This window comes from Hippocampus zosterae, chromosome 9 (assembly GCF_025434085.1).
Source record: "Hippocampus zosterae strain Florida chromosome 9, ASM2543408v3, whole genome shotgun sequence".
Taxonomy (NCBI): domain Eukaryota; kingdom Metazoa; phylum Chordata; class Actinopteri; order Syngnathiformes; family Syngnathidae; genus Hippocampus; species Hippocampus zosterae.
Window position 1 is genome coordinate 20,403,975 of NC_067459.1, and position 17,421 is coordinate 20,421,395.

Consider the following 17,421-nt stretch of genomic DNA (forward strand, 5'->3'; position numbering starts at 1 on the left):
CTGCCAGCGCGCCAAGAGAATGAGCTGAGATCTTTCTCACTCAGCAATCTGGACCACACCCAGCTACCTTGCTCTACACCTGGCGGCTCCATGGCTGGTTCTTCAGCTTGCACGCTAACCCTCCTCTTACGACGCCAACTTCTGTCACAAGAGTTCATTTAATCAGCTGAATCATCATGTGCAGGTTTTGCCACAAATAAGAACTTACACTCATTGACATTTCATAGAAAAGCTTTTTAATAAATTGCAACAAAATGTAAATAAATGACTTGTTTGGTTATTGTTTTTTCATTAGAAAACAAAGGCACATAAAAAAAGAAAAAAAATCTCAATTCGATAAACATATTCACACGGTGCGGTAACATAAAAGCCTTCCTCTTCAGCTTGCTGATGTTATCATGAGATGTTTGGATTACTTTGTTGTACTCTGAATATAAGTAAAATGATTGTCTGATCACTTATGTGTAGAGGCAAAAATAGGGTGTACATAACCATATTTCTTACCGCATTTCTTAAAGTGCAAATGTTTACCATGAAAGATCAAATTATGTTCAACGAAAGACAAGGGGTGATCTGCATTGATGAGAACTTGTGAGTGACTCTGGATTTCCTGAGGCGGGCCGAATGGCATGAGTCCACGGTCAATAACAGACAGCAACAAAGAACAAAATAGAAAAAAAATTGGCAATTGATGTCATGTTCTGCATTCCGTTGACGATCACTGGTTGACTTTGCAGCATTAGTTCAAACATGTACTTGCCATGACTATAAAATGTCACATAGCCTTGGCAAATCATTTCCGGGACTATTCGTTTGCAACGACTGAAAATATTCCGTTTCAAAAAGGCCTGCGTTCCGTTTTGCATATTTCAGATCTGGCTCAAATGTACAAATAAGGCACTCAAGTGCCAAATATACACCTTGGTGAGGTGTCTCTCAGCACAAACATCTGACATGGATGGATTCTGCCCTTTAGCACGGTGGTTCCTGTGGGGAACACAGTCCAGAGAAGACATCAAATGACTAACATTCACATCCATTTTCCTTTTAAACACGGAGAACACACAGCAAAGGTGACAAATTTCTGACGAATGAACAACATATTTTCATCTTTTTTTTTTTTTTCGACTCATAGTCCTGACCTGCCACCTGCAGCTCTGCTACCATTCCCCTTCATGTTGACTGATACGCTTTTTAGACTTCAGCTCTGTCAGCCAAGCTGGAGAGACCGCACTGAGAGACACACAAAGATTTTGTGAAAGGGGCTAGAACTCTTATTTACCCAGCATTTATCTTTTTATGCTACTCTTACCCTCCATCTGTGGCGCCTATGGGTGGAAGTACTCGTGCGGCTCCGGCAAGCTGGGCAGCAGAGCGAGGAAGGCGGGGCAGTGGGGAAGGAGGTGGCACCACTTCATCATTTGGACTTTCCTTGTTGTCTTCAGTCTCCTCTCGCCCTTCTGCTCTCTTTTTCATCTGAGCCTAAGGTAGTGTGTTTAGTTCAGTATCATCACACACCAGAGCATACAATATTTGGTATGAGCGTCAGGAAACATGAACTCACTTCCGCCCCCCCCCCCCCCACCCAGTTAGTAATCTATAAACAAATACAGTGCAGCTCAGCCTCTGGCTGATGCAAACTCCTAAAAGACAAACATCTGAATGAGCTTTCCTTGAACTTACGATGAGGGTTAATGGGCTGACGCCAGGAAACACAGGGACCTTTCGGGAGGCAGAAGGAGAAGGGGCGAACCTTGGTTTTGGCTGTTCCTCCTCTGAGTCAGACTCCCTTTGCCCTCCATCTGAAATCAGCAGAAAGTTGATACATTAGGATGTGGAGCTAGCGACATATATATGAGAGAGAGAGAGATAAAATGAGATTAAGGATGACCTGTGGAGTCACAAGACCTCCAGTCCGGAGTTTCTATCGTAGATGGTTGCGAACGGCTGGAACGTGATGGCCGTGATCGGATGCGCTGCTTGCCCAAGTCCGCCCTGGATTTCTGTGCCTTGGTGTTGAGGAGGGGGGTGGAGATCTGTGCGATGGGATTTAGAATTTTGCATCAATCAATATTAACTGTATAGAGTGGACCATCTGAAGGCGAATGGACCTAAAGTTTTACAGTTTGAATACAGATTTTTTTGGGAAAAAAAATGCAGGGGATGAGGATTACTTCTGAACATACAATTTTATTTGACCTTGAAGAGGAATATTTCAATTTCCAATATGTACAGGGAAAACTGTTCCATTACCTCAACAAATCAGATTGATCCGTGTCCTGGTTTGAACTTAATGCTTCAACGGTACAATGTGTGAATATGCAAAGTGGTACACTCAAAGGTTACGTCTTTGTGTAAATCAGATTCTTGAATGGTCTAAGGTGTGTAAACAGAGTCATCACGAACCTCAGGGAAACAAGATTGCGCCAGTTCAGTTGCATCAAGATCATCAGAGACCTCAGCGAATGGATCAGTCAAAGACCTCGGACTTGGTTGAAAAGCAGTCCTTGGAAATCAGCCCGAAAAAAAACATAAGCAAGGCTCCCAACTGAAAAAAGCTCAAGTTATTGTTGCAACGCAGTCACATTGTTGTGAATTTTCCGGTCCAAACTCTTCTCAATTTCTTACAACTTGAAACCACTAGAGGGCATAGAGAGCTCAAATGTACATTTTTGAGCTTCAACAGCCACAGCTCAACTTTGAGTTAAACTTTTCCAACACATAACCCAAAGGCTAAATAATGGGACTTCAATGACACTGTGTATGTGATCAAAAAGGTAATTCTGCTCCCTGCTCAGCCTCAAACAATGTAACTTTCTTCAAATGAGTATAGAGGTGTTTATTCCATTCATACTAAGTTCCATTGTACCGGTCAACATGTAAATCTCTACCTGTCAGTTTTAGACCTCCACTCATAGGCTGCATGCTGCCTCTCTGACTCCAAGTCGATCAAAGCATCCGTTTCTTCACCATGTCTATGTGTACGGTAACTGCTGTCGGGATCCTGTGGGACACACACACAAAAAAAAAAAAGTGATATTTTTGCACCGTTACGTCACTTGTACTCATCACGTTAGGATGACATAATGGAGAACTGAAGGAGAAAATCATCTGTGCGCGGAGCAAAGATCACAAACTACATGGGGAGACAGGGGTGAGGAGCAACCAAGCAAGCGTCTTTTAATGAGCTGCTTAAAGAGACTAGGCTGCGGTTACTCTCACACCATGATCATGTGTTTGCAGACAGTAGCGCGCACAAACACAGACTGACACACAATGATATAGATATCCCATATCCTAAAGTTCCAAGTTGCTGTCACACCCACATGCTGCAATGTATGTGCACACATGCACATTCCAAATTAAAGCAATCTGTCACCTGGGGCATCCCAGTGTCTGATACTGTCACTTAGATACAGAGGGAAAACTCCGCCGAGCCTCCGTATGATTTTACGTGCTCAAACCGGTGTCCATTTATGGCAAAATTTCGACAATCTTGAAGCAATATAGCAAGAACGAACTAAATACAATGTATAAAATGCATTGGTGAGCTCCCCTCGAGCATAATGGTCAAGTAAGGAACAAAATGCCACCGTAATAGAATGAGGCTATAATTCTTGTGAGAAGTAGCATTATGTAGACGTGACAGATGATAATTCCTGGTCCAAATGTATACCAGAGATGATTTATGGGAACCTGTCCGAAATACTGTATGTAGGGCCTATTTGGATGGCATCCTATTTCTTCGGGAAAAGGAACACAAAAGCATCAAACTGCACATGAATATACCGCTCTTAAGAATGCCATTGAGTCATGAGATGTTACCAAATAAACCAAAGGGTGTGTCAAAGCGCTTTGTTCTCACACGCCAAATGTGAGCATAGCAAAATGCAATGCAAAAGTATACTCTCATTTTAACGTTAGAGCTCTGAAAATGCTTCCTCGTGGCAGATAACAACATTGAAAGATTTTAGATTAACATGCCAGCTAGCATTTTAACCAGGAAAGATACAAATAGGCCTGATGTTAGCATACTAGCTGTTAGCATGGTAGCATTTTAACTTTCTGAGTTTGTTTGTTTGTTTATTGAACATAAAACATATACAGTAACAATTTGACAGAAAATAAGGTAGATAAAAAATTATAAAAGAAAGAAATCAGTCTTCATTCAACACAGTTATTATGTTCAAGGGAGTAGGAAGAAGTAAAAAACGTATCTAGTCCTACCCCGTTATATAACTTTCCAGATTTTAAGCTTATGAAATCTGCTAAAATTACAAGACGTATTGTGACAGCACAACAAATCGCTGGTGTCGTGTCTAACATTTAAAATGAGCCCAGCCAAAGCCTTGCAAGATGGCAGGAACCACAGAGAAACATGAGCGACAGAGCAAAGGATGAATGTACGGAGACTGAAAAAATACATTCGTGGACAATTTAAGCTAGTAACCCGTTTTTTAAGGTCATGAAAAGCGAGGATGTATGGCCACCCCCAAAATTTACATGGTTACAAAGTCAGAAACCCAGTCAAGGTGCTAAGGCATATTCAGCCAAAGTAGGATGTAATTCTTTGCGTTGACTCTTTGTCACATTGTTATTGTCCGCTGCCATATCAATGACACACGACACCATAGAGAGGGAAAAGGCATGCTTGGGACTGATAAAACACCACATTTGGAAGACCTTATCGGGTAACCATGTTTTTTCCTGAAACAGGCTGACCACTAAGCTCCATCCAGTATTTTGTGTACTGTATGCATTTGTCTAGGGGAATCCCTCATAAAAGAATTAGGGCTTGGGAAAGGTACAATCAATAAGAACCATTAATTGACACAAACTCACTCATTCCTATCCACAAATTCACATGTGTACATATTGATCGATGACGAAATGATCCTTTCCAGATCGTCACTAAAAGCAATGGCATGTTGTTCATGTGACGTTCATTCATACATATTAATCGAGATAATGTGGGATTTTTTTTTGTACACCAAAATAGGACTTTTTCTAAAATGATTAATAGAAAAAAAAACCCAACAACAAAATCATTGGTGGCCCAAGACTTATGGTGCTGTATGCTGGGTTACAAGAGCGGCTCTTACAGTGCAGGTTTCAGTGGATCTCTTTTGTCGACTTCTGATGGAAAAGTGACGCATTGATCTCCTGCTATGGTGGGCAAAGCTGCGGAGAGACAAAACGGCTTTCTGTAATCTCCCATTGCCGTTTCCACCTTTGTTTTCTTCGTTGTCCTCGTCCTCCTCTGCAGTGCTCCAGACTAGCGCAAGAGCCCCCTGAAAGGAGCGTCGCACACAGCCCACCCAGCCTGCCACATGAAGCTGGGCAGCTGACAGTTTTCCTCCAAAGTACTGCATGGTTGGAGAGCTCATATAAATACCACGGCGACTGGGGTCTCCACAGAAAATCCGAGATTGTGAAAAGTGACTTTCTGTAGAAGTAATGTCCATAAAATTGTCATGGATTAAGCACCATTGCTTTTCTTATTTTGATTTCAGCTCATGGCCCCGACCTGAAACCAGGTATTTGTTGTCATTCAAGGCAGCAAAAAACAACAGGAGCCTTCAGAGATTCACTGCGGTGGCATTGTAAACAGCCATCACAAGAAACCCCATCAAGTGTACCTCATTGTACAAGAATAATCTGTGTCAGTTGATGAGTCTTCTTCAGAGACAGGCAGTTTCATTTCCATTTCGTGCTGTATCCTTTTGGGAGCAAAGGCAGACGTCCAAAGGCGGGGTCCGGGTCAAATTAAGCGCTCATCTTGTAAGATCTATGCTTTGCAAGAGAAAATCCAAAAAGTAATGGACGTGTCCTCGACTGGGTCATGATGTAGTTTACTGATTCGAAGCAGGCCTTGTCTGAGGGCGGCATTCCTAGCCAGGAATCCTCTTGGAATGTCGGAGCAAATGTGAGCTCCAGATTGGTCAAAGGACATGTGAACCTTCTTGTCCACAGTTAAGCCCGGCCTCTTTGGTGTGCTGTGAAGTGGGCCGGTTGACAGGCTCAAAGCAGAGTCTTAGCATGTAGATTGACCTTGTTTGGTCACTGTGACACGCAAGCCTTTCACTCAGATCCGAATTAGGATGTGGTGATCACACACTACCTTGATACTGGCCGATGTATCCTGTCTGTCTTTATGCGCTTTGCTCAGTATAGCCGGAAAAAATGTACAGTACTCAGTCGACTGTACACGTCGTGTTTGCCCATTGACACATTTGACCTGTTCAAGCTTTTCTCGGTTTAGTTCATTAATTACATAACCCAGATGCAGTCTTCAAAGGCAAGACATTCTTAATTGCGTTACAATTAAAATTATGTCAGGGTTCTAGACAGCAAAAGCACCGGTGGGAAGTTTTAACTTTAGCATCAGCACTGCCCCCTGGTGGTGCAAGCATGGTTGGTGGTCAGTTCATGTTCCTCAAGCTATATCCTCTATTACAAACGCTAAATTTCACACATGCACACACCAATGAGCGGCTGCTGCCAATGCAAGGCACTGCCGGGCCTACTGGGAGCAAATTAGGGATCAGTTACCTTGCCCAAAGACACTCTGATGTGATCAGTCGGAGCTGGGATTTGAACCGCTGACCCTGATGTCACTTTCAACTCAGCCACAGCCTCCATTTATAATTAATTATAGACACAATTTAAAAACGCGTTTAAACATGGAAACACACTATTATTGTAATTTCAAAATAACCTACACTATTACATTTTAACTTTTTAGTTTACACCATTTACAAATGAGCTGTCCCATCTGCCCATTACATTTTTTTTTAAAACTAACGTGTACCTTGGGCAATATCAGTTTACCCACCCCTGTTGTAACGAAGGTAATTTTATTTTTGTCTTGTAATGTAGCATTGCGCTAATTGTTTTTTATTCTGTATTTATTTATTTTTTTAACCTGGACTCTTTTCTCTTTGAGTTTAACATGCGCAGGGCCATCTGATAATAGCTCACCACATGTAGGTTAGGGCTTGTTTGCTAAAGCATGCAAACAGGCGAAAAAGATTGAGGGAGTATCACAATGACGCACGCACTGAGTACAGACTGTCTAACCACAGAGATCCGTGCAAGAGAGCCCACAGTTTTCTCTGCAAAAAAAAAAATAATGATGCATGTTCAAACAGGCAGGTGATCTGATCTGCCTCTGCTTGCTTTGCACTCTCAAAAGATCTTTCTTTGCGATGAATAATATGCCGATTTTTTTTTTATCTCGTGCAGGCTTAGAGGCTTGTGTTTAATGAGAGGTATGTGCTTGTTTATAGCCTGAACACACAACGTGTGTAAACATATGTCGCTGTTGTAAATAACAAAAAGGATTTGCGGTGAAAACTGCAGAACTACACTGCGAAGTGAAGAAGAAGTGAAAAAAAAGTAAAATCTGTACATGTAATAAATTACAGTATCTTTGTGTTTGTTTGTCCAAATATTTTATAGCGAGCAACAATTTACGCAATCAGCAGCGTCTGGACTGACAAGAACAAGGCGGGAGATGGCTACAAGCCAGTTAAATCCTACTCTGGCATAAAATGTCATTTCAGTATAGCGCAAGTCAACACAAGTCTGACTCCAAAGTAATTGGTGAACAGCTCTATTTTGACAAATATAAAACATTGTTATTCACATTTGCACCAAAATGTTATCACGCGCGCCACCACCTCCACATGGAAATCGGTTATAATCCTGCCAATTTGCAAGCATCAATCAAAACAACGGTTAAAATGGTCACAGGCGGCTTCTCTCATTTACTGTGTTATTCATTGGCAGCCCGGACACGGAAGGGCGAACATCTGTGCTGCAGGGATTCGGAAAGTTGCCAGTAACGCCATAAAAAGTCTCTAAATGTTGTTGCTTGCTGCCTTTTTTGAATTCTTCTTTTTTGTTTTTTAAGATTAACTCAATAGATAGGTTAGGAAAAAAATTGCGATATATCGCGCAAAGACATAAAATGGGGAACATTGAAAAGCCACGTCATCGGACCCCAACTCCACCCCGAGTCGTCATGGTAACAGAAGCCACACTCAGCAGTTGACTGACTGATCCGACCCCACAAATCGTGTGATGTGAACCAGAGTTCAATCAGGAGGTACAAAGTGGACTTTTATCTACTATCTATTTTGCCGTAAGAATGTCTGAGATATTTTATGAAGGAAGACACCTAGGAACTGCTTTAAATGATGGCGGGGGTGGTGGGAAGGGGGTGGGGGGTTAATTTCTCCTTTAAGCAGCAACTTCAGGGCTTTCCCTACAGATGGGAAAAGTACAATACATTTACGATATTGCGGTAATGACAAACAGACAGCAGTTTATTGACATCGTCAATGTTAACAATGCGGCCGACACAACATGAGATGTGTGCTTGTCCACCAATATTGGTGACTCCAAATTCGATAGTGTGGGTTTTACCACCAAAATGACAGTGATGGCTTTCCCTTTCCTAAAAGATCATCTAATCCAAAAAAAAGTCTATTTCAAAAGGACAACAGATTATTGTTTTCACAAAAACTTTCCCCAAATAGGGCGCAACAACTAAAAAAAATAAATAAAAATTCAGACACCAATTCCTCAAGACGTCTCAGTCTCAACCTCACAGATGCAGACCATAACGTTACAGCGAACAGAGTAGAGCGTAACAAAGGTTATGAATGTCGTTTGAGAACTAGCAACGGATTGACACAAGTCAGAGGTTCATATTTCTTTTAGCGCTTGAGCTATCCAGGTATCACATTTCAAAGCAACGCCAGCAGAGACTGACCATATGATCGTGACCGCTCATCCATAATCGTCATTATCGACTATCGTGACGCAAGGCAGGTCAATTCTTGGCTGGCGTAGTTTCATTAGTCACGATCACTCACGCCCACTTAAAGTACAGCGGTGTTCTTTTTAGGGCATGGCGTAACCAGGTGAAGCGAGAAGAACAAGATTTTTTTTTTCTTATTGTGTCGGACAGCGAGCGGCTGAGTCAATGGTAAAATATCACTTATACAAAGTCTGTTCAATGACTTTAGTGGTTTTGCCCAATATCCACTTTTAAAGCCTGGGTTTCCACTCCAACATATCAAGTATAAAAAGTCTACGCACCACCACAAATGGCAGTTTTTTTTTTTTGTGGAGAAAATCAATTTGAAACGTTTTCACCTTGAACGTGACCTAAAACCTGTTGGGGAAAAAAATCCAGAAGGAAGACTTCACCAATCACATTTCATTTCTGTTGAAGGGATGTCAGCACACGTTGAGGACCATTTGAAATGCCTTTTGATGAACCCCAAATAAAGTTATTGGGAAATCAAATTCTCAATGATGTATTAATATTTTAAAAATGAGTCATACTTCAATACAAGAAGCCGAATGGGCGTTTACTGAATCACGGTCCATGTTGGGCTCATGTTCAATTGTAATCATGGCTTGTAAAGATCCATAAAAAGAGTTCAAAGAAATGTGACTTTACCTCATACTTGTAATATTTGCCTCCTTTTGCCAACTCGATCTGCGGCTCCCGCTCTTGAGACTCCTCCTCTTGCTCTCGGTGGTCCTCCTCGCCGTCCGGGCGCACGAAGGTTGATTTCGGCTCAAAGGCCCCAAAGGCCCCTTCCATGTGCACTCTCTCTCGAGCGGCACCATCCGGAGCCACCCGAGCGTCTTCCCTTGCGTCCCGTGTGATTGCCTCCACATTTTTCTGTGACCCCCATCGGGTCGGCCTCACCGAAAAGTCATCGAAATGACCGACATCCGCCGGCGCCACAGGCTTGGGCTCGCTGACCGAGAAGTTGTCGTAAACGATGCCGGTTTCCGCGTAAGGTTTGTACGGCGTTTGAGGCAAATCGTTAGCGTCAAAGCCGATGAAATTTGGCTCCGTCTTTTCGCCGAAGTCCCTTTGCGCCTCCCCCCTGTGTCTCTCCAACCCCCCCTTTTGTTGTTGCATTTTCATCTCCATCTTGCGTCTGGTCCTGGACTCCTCCTCCTTGAGCGCTTGCGCCACCCTGGATTCCTGTTTTCTCTGCTCCCTTTCCTCCCGTCTCTGTCGCTCCTCTTCTTTGATCATGAGCCGCAGTCTTTCCATTTCGTCCCTCCTGCTCTCCTCTTCCTCCAGTTTTTCCCTCTCCAGTTTTTCCCTCTCCAGGTCCTCCTGTTTCTGCCTCTCGTTTTGTTCGACCTTCAGCCTGAGTCTCTCGATCTCGTCCCTCCTCTGCTCCTCTTCCTTCATTCTTTCCCTCTCAAATTCAACCCGTCTCCGTCTCTCCTCTTCTGCCATTGCCAGTCTCGCTCGTTCAATCTCCTCCCTCCTCGTCTCCTCCGCCCTGAGTTTTTCCCTCTCCCATTCCTCCCTTCTCAGCCTCTCCTCTTCTTCCATGCTGACTCTCAATCTTTCGATCTCCTCCCTCCTTTTCTCTTCCTCCCTTAGCCTTTCCCTCTCCAATTCCTCCCTTCTCCGTCTCTCCTCTTCTTCCCTCTTCAGCCTCTCGATCTCTTCCCTCCTTCTCTCCTCTTCTCTCAGCCTTTCTTTCTCCAGTTCCTCCCTTCTCTGCTTCTCCTCTTCCAACTTTTTCACTCTCATTCTTTCAATCTCCACTCTCCTTCTCTCCTCTTCCCGAAGCTTTTCCCTCTCCAATTCCTCTCTTCGGTGTCTTTCCTCTTCTTCCCTCTTCAGCCTCAACCTTTCTTTCTCCTCTCTCCTCCTTTCCTCTTCCCGCAGTCGAGCCCTCTCCAATTCCTCTCTTCTCAGTCTCTCTTCTTCTTCCCTCTTCAGCCTCAATCTTTCCATCTCTTCCTTGACTCTTTCCCTCTCCAATTCCTCCCTTCTCAGTCTCTCCTCTTCTTCCCTCATCAGCTTCAATCTTTCTTTCTCCTCTCTCCTCCTTTCCTCTTCCCTTTTTCTCTCCTGTTCCTTCCTTCTTTCCCTCTCCAATTCCTCTCTTCTCAGTCTCTCCTCTTCTTCCCTCCTTAGCCTCAATTTTTCTATCTCTTCTCTTCTCTCCTGTTCCTTCATTCGTTCCCTCTCCAATTCCTCCCTTCTCAGTCTCTCCTCTTCTTCCCTCCTTAGCCTCAATTTTTCTATCTCTTCCCTTCTTCTCTCCTGTTCCTTCGTTCGTTCCCTCTCCAATTCTTCCGTTCTGTGTCTCTCCTCTTCTCTCTTCAGTCTCAACCTTTCGATCTCTTCCCTCCTTCTCTCCTCTTCTCTCAGCCTTTCTTTCTCCAGTTCCTCCCTTCTCTGCTTCTCCTCTTCCAACTTTTTCACTCTCATTCTTTCAATTTCCACTCTCCTTCTCTCCTCTTCCTGGAGCTTTTCCCTCTCCAGTTCCTCCCTTCTCCGCCTCTCCTCTTCTTCTCTCTTCTGCCTCAATCTTTCTATCTCTTGCCTTCTTCTCTCCTCTTCCATCAATCTTTCCCTCTGCAATTCCTCCCTTCTTTGCCTCTCCTCTTCTTCCTTCTTCATCCTCAGTCTCGCTTTCTCCTCTTCCCTTATTTTTTCCTGCTCCAATTCCTCCTTTCTTTGCCGCTCCTCTTCTTCCCTCTTCAGCCTCATTCTGTCTCTCTCCTCCCTTCTTCGCTCCTCTTCTCTTAGCTTTTCTTTCTCTTCTTCCTCTCTTTCCCGTCTCTCCGCTTCTTCCTTCTTTAGCCTCAATCTTTCTTTCTCTTCCCTTCTTCTCTCCTCTTCTCCCAGGCTCTCTTTCTCCAGTTCCTCCCTTCTCCGCTTCTCCTCTTCCAGCTTCTTCACTTTCGTCCTTTCCAACTCCTCCGCCCTCCTTTCTCTCTCCAGGGCCTCTCTTCTCTGCTTCTCCTCCTCCCTTTTCAGCCTCAACCTTTCTTTCTCCTCCTCCTCCCGCTTTCTCTCCTCGTCTTCTCTCAACAATTCATCCCTTCTCTGCTTCTCTTCTTGCCTCAATCTTTCTTTCTCTTCCTCTCTTTTGATCTCTTCTTTCTTCAGTCTCTCTTTCTCCGAATCCTCCCTTCTTTGCCTCTCATCTTTTTTCTTCAGCCTTAGTTTTTCTTTTTCGGCCTCCACCCTGCTCTCCTTTTCTCTATGATTGGCTTCTTCTTTCTTCCTCTTGTTCTCCTCCTCCTCTTCTTTTTGATTCTTCTCCTCCTGTAAAATCCAGCTTTGCTTTTTTCTTTCCTCAGCTTTTCGCCTTTTCTCCGATTCCAATTGTTTTATTTCTTCCACCTCACTGATGTCCTCGTCCTTGCTATTAAGAGCTGCTTGTTCCTTTGATTTGCTTTCCGCTTTCGATCCGGTGGTAAGAGGGGCTTCTCCGTCGTCACTCTCAACCGCAGCGATTTGAGCAGAACGACGTTTGGCAGCATCTCGGCTTCTATCCATTTCAGGAGAGGAGGCATCGTCGGCATCGTCGTCTTCTGCTAATGACTTATGCTCCGACTCCTCTGATGTGTGCAGTTGTTCTGTCTGAGGTTTTTCAGTCGTGTCGGGCAACGACGTGGTCTCCGCTTCGGAAACAGCTGGCAATTTCTGAGTCTTCTCTATTGTTGGCACGGTTGATGGCACTGAGCTGGGGAGAAAAATGAGAGTAATTCAATTGAAAAGCAAACGCCCATGTTAGCTTTCAAAAAGTTAGCCGCAGTTTTCGACAGTTTGCGACATGGGGCCCGTCATTGAGCTTGAAAAATGACTAGCTACGTAAGCAAAAACAAAACTGCAATGTCTGTCAGGAAAAAAAAATCACAATTAGATCTTCTTCTGATATCATTCAGCCACCTTGAAGGCTATTTTTTTCTAAAGGACAATTTAGAGTGTTCAATCAGCCTGTCGTGCATGTTTTTGGAATCTGGGAGGAAACCGGAGTACCCGGAGAAAACCCACGCAGGCACAGGGAGAGCATGCAAACTCCACACAGGAAGGCCGGAGCCGGGATCGAACTTTCGATCTCTGGCTGCGCTGTGAGGTCGACGTGCTAACCACTCGACCACTGGGATGCACTAATACCACTTTATCCAGCCCAGTGGAAGCACAAGTTCCCTGTGACATCGTACAATCAAAGATTGGACATTCATGATTACATTTATGATTGCCGAGAATGATGACAACACAGCAAAAAGAAGGCGTACTGACCTGGTCTCCTGAGTCCAGTTTTTGATTCGCTCCTTGACACCAGCCGTTTCATTGACAAACTCGGGCTGCACTCTCTTCACAGAAACCTCCGGCTTTGACGCAGAGTCAAATAGAAGACTGATCCGGCGTTTGATGCTGCCACCTCCGCTGCTTTCTTCCACCACTTTGCCCTCATCACTTTCTGGGGCGGATGACTCTGGCATGTTCGGTTTAGGCTGGTCTGCATTTTCTTTTCCTTTGTTGAGAGATAGAGATCTGCTGCGGTCAACGGGTCGAGGCGCACCACCAGAGTTAAACTTGGAGGTTAGCTCCATGGACAAGCGCTTCCTGGTTCCGCCCCACTGAAATGTTTCATTGGTTTTTGATGAGTCATTGTCCGGCGATTCGTCAGGCTTTTGGATCGTGGTCGCCGGAGATTTGTCTTCACTCTTTTCAACATCATTGGATTTTGTGTTAGTTATCACCTGAGTCTCTGCCTTGTGGTTCGTTTTGGCAACTTCTTTCTGGACTGCAACAGGTTTGGTTTCAGCTTTGATTTGTTTTTTGGGATCCTTTGTATTGACGGTCGTGGACTTTTGTTGAGGTGGTTTTGTGGACTGTTTGGTCAAGGGTTTAGGGGGAGTTTTACCCACGGGTTTTTCAGCCTTGTCTTTGGAGGACACATTAACAGCCCGCGGAGCATTTATAGAGCGAATGGTGTTTTTCTGTGTAGAGAAAGGCTTGGCAGAAAGTCGAGGCTTGGGGGGGAGCGATGGCTTGGATTTTGTGACATCTATCACCTGCGGTGAGTCAACTGTGCTCTGCATCGTTGGGTTTCTAAAATGAGAGAAAGTGAAAAAGAGGAGTTTAAAAAAAAAACAACAGCTGGAAAACACCAATGTAGGCATGGAGAAAACGGCCCCATAACTCAAACAATCATTACAACACCATTAAGCCATCCACCTTGGATTGCTTCATTTTTTTCGTCTCGCTTTCCCCCTTTGACATTATTAATTATTATCATAATTGCCAGTAAATTAAAGGGGAGAATTGATCTGCCTATTGCGAGGTCCACAAACTCCAGACTGGATCAACTTTGCCGATGCCTTTTAGAGCCAGGTATGGCATCCATATTTGCCTTAATTGCTTCAAGACATACTTTATCAAGAACCAGTTCAAAAGAAGCCACCGAATTCTTAATGATCACTTAATAAATCATTACATGCATCGGTAACCTAAACGATTGGGCAAACTCTTACAATGTTACAAAACTGAACTTTGCCAGTCTGGCATGTTTGGGGTGTGTGTATGTGTGTGTGTGGGGGGGGGGGGGGGGGGGTTAGGTTTCAACTCTTTGCACGTCACCCACGGATCACCAAGCTCGCCCTCTCATTTATTTTCTCATTGAGAATCAAATACAGGGGTGTGTCCAACCAAAGGAGAGACGGCTGTTGAACACACACACTGAACTTGTTTGACTATATGTGTGTGTATGTGAGTGAAAACGATGTACATGTGTGCAATCGTTACTCAAAACACCAAGTAAGCTGCAGCTGGTGTTGACTGCTGCGTCCACGTCCGGCCTTGCTCTCGTTTTGTCTTATTACCTTATCTCTTTCCAACCACATTCTTGGAAAGGTGGTTGTGTCCACTAACTCTCACACAGTGCACTAGGCATTCTTTATTATAAGTATGAGCATATATTTATGAAGAGCATAAGCATTCTTCATTGCAAGCATAATCAATTCATCATTATTAATATGCAAGTGTATGATTATTAAACTAAAATACATAAGTATTCCGACAACACCATAATTGCCATATGGATATTTTGAATAAGTCTGTCAGGTATAATCATTATAAATCATAGTCATAAATCAATCACTTTTTTGTATTGCCTACCGTCACTACAGTTGAGGGTGAGCTGGTGCGCCTCCCAACTCACTTTAGTGGAAAGGTGAGGGGATAGTCTGACTCTGGACTGGTCACTGCCCGATCGCAGCTAAAGTAACTCAAACGTTGGAAATACGACATGCCCTTCGGTTACAAGCCCATTGCAGGATGGATGTATATTTGTTGACGTTGTGAGGTTGTATGTTATTACAGAACATGTATTTGGTCAAATAAAGTTGAAACCCATGATTTGAAGCAACAAGCAGAGTATCAGAAAGTGGGCCAATTTAAGTAAGGACTTACAAAGTAATGCAACAATAGTCTTTAGATATTTGTCTGAGATTAGTAAACCCAACAACTTCCAATATCGTTTACGGTGTTGCGTACAATAAATAGCTGTCCAAACTGGCAGCTGACAGACACATATGCGGGGTCAATTAGATCAGGAAGTCATTATAAGAGCTCCTACAGACTTGGCAGACAGTACTTCCTGGCCGATTTCCTCTGCAGCCCATTTAGGGAGCACACTAGCCATCAAATGAGCCATCTACTGGTTGCTGCCAAGCAGTGACATCTATTGAGGCCTCCATTGTTTCAAGATGTTAAAATTACGATCACACTTTCATGGAAAGCCATTTGAACATGCATTTGATATGCCGGATATTTAGCTTAAGGTCCATATATTAGTATGCTCTTTGCCCTCACTAGTTCAATTCAGCGCATCAGTAGAATGACTGCAGCACGGTCAAACAACTGTCTCGTCTCTAGCTGTGGTGTTGCACACTATGAGTACAACGTGCTAACTGCAAGAAGTTAACTAGAATGACTTTATAATTTCACTTGCAGTAGCACGCAGTTTTTAAAAAAAGAGCACTTTTTTTTTACACAGTGCATAGTTTGGCCTCGGTAGGACCATAAATAATTGTCCTACTATTAGTATGCCAAAATTGTCCTACTGGTGTGCAGAAATGTCAATGACATTTGAGGGAACAAAAACCTACCGAGTTAGAAACAATTGTTCTCCGAGTGACTTGTTTTGGGGTGAGAACAAAGAGCCGACAAGTACATGCCTTAGGCAGGATATTAAAGGTATCAACCTAAAGTGAAACCACCTTTCCATACACTTTTGCAAACGAATCAGTTTGGTCTGAGATCCACATGTCGATAGCGGTTTGAGGATCGGCTACTGAACAACCATGGGGGAGCATTTTTTGGCCAATAGCAGGCACTCTCACAAGAGTGACGTTGTGTTTACACGGAGTGTAAAGTGACGTTTCCAAATGTGTCACTACAAATTCCCCAGGCATTGTTTGCAGCATCTGGTTTGACCTGTCAGTCTTTTGGAACCGACTGGTCTCTCAGATCCCCACCCATAAGGTGTCAGCCTCCTGAACACAAAATCACAAATGTAGAGCTTTGTTTGATTTCAAATATCACTGTTCGCGTCTATTTTTATTTACATGGGGCGGGGTGGTATATATATTATAATATATTCGGTGTATGTAGCCACGCTTAACCGTGGAAATCGTTCTGCTTCGTCATGTTTGTTTGGCTTGCCCACCTTTCACGCGCTGCTCACCTGCTTTCGTCGAGTGATGCAGCGCCTTCAGAAGCCCACAAAGACGCCACTTGAAATAACAATACAATATAAAATCCGTTAGACCCGAGCTGTTTTACGAGCGTGTTAATAAGTAACGGATATACACGTCAACGGTCAACCCTCGGTCACTGAACTGGAGAAAAGTCATTAAAAGTGTGGAACTTTTGCAAGTAAATCAACCAGAACGATCGGCCAAGGCGTTGAAGGCATGCAAATTTCCACACGGTTCAACAATTACAGCACAAATATAAAAGGCGTGCTTGGCGTGCACCTGCTCCGTATAGATGTAAAATAACGTGTTTGATTTACCTTTTGGACTTCACGCAGTCATACAGATCGGGAAGAAGGAAGGAAGTGGGAGGAAGTTAAGAACGGAAAATATAAATAACTTTGCGTTATCCTCCACCGTCTCGCCTGCTTCTCGCTGTTTTTTCCTCATTCCCACGAAGGAGGCGTCACAATGTGTGGACGCCTCTGAAAACACTCCCGGCCCTCCTCCACACGCCTCCTCAGCTCGACCTAGCACACAGTTTTAGAGGTTAAGTTACACATATTGATAGAGGGGAAAATACAGACCGCGCCTTCAAAATAAAATCAAGAGCGATCTCAACTCAAAGACCCAAGGCATTTACCCGTTTGCATAAAAGACCTACAGTAATTCTCTCAAATATTGTCCACAAAGATGTTTAAATCCGTGTAAATCTAGTGAGCACTTCTCCACTGCCTTCCACGTCATCGGTACAACATCAGAGATCCTGAGTCGACAGCAGGAATCTTTGCAGTTGTGCCTTGGGCTGCCCACAATAAAAGTCCACTCGAACTTGCTTTGTTTTGCTGTATTCAATGGCTGTATACA

At 43.7% G+C, this 17,421-nt stretch overlaps 1 protein-coding gene across 13 annotated transcripts; it reads right to left on the minus strand.

Moving 5' to 3' along the window:
• Positions 1 to 213: 213 nt before the first annotated feature.
• LOC127607447 (trichohyalin-like) lies at positions 214 to 17,080 on the minus strand. Of its 13 annotated transcripts, none has more exons than XM_052075773.1 (12): positions 16,875 to 17,080; positions 13,094 to 13,909; positions 11,829 to 12,533; positions 10,924 to 11,468; positions 9,476 to 10,725; positions 2,892 to 3,004; positions 2,407 to 2,506; positions 1,892 to 2,036; positions 1,684 to 1,802; positions 1,313 to 1,482; positions 1,143 to 1,233; positions 214 to 987 (listed from the first exon to the last, which is right to left on the minus strand). In XM_052075773.1, the coding sequence occupies exons 2-11, from the start codon at positions 13,897 to 13,899 to the stop codon at positions 1,161 to 1,163; spliced, it is 4,026 nt and encodes a 1,341-aa protein (XP_051931733.1). In that variant the 5' UTR covers positions 13,900 to 13,909; positions 16,875 to 17,080; the 3' UTR covers positions 214 to 987; positions 1,143 to 1,160. The 13 variants fall into 13 exon arrangements, with proteins under 13 accessions (XP_051931733.1, XP_051931736.1, XP_051931734.1 ...); XM_052075776.1 differs by having other exon boundaries at positions 9,476 to 10,484; positions 10,677 to 10,693; positions 11,285 to 12,533; positions 16,875 to 17,079; XM_052075774.1 differs by having other exon boundaries at positions 9,476 to 10,484; positions 10,677 to 10,781; positions 11,172 to 12,533; positions 16,875 to 17,079.
• Positions 17,081 to 17,421: the final 341 nt, after the last annotated feature.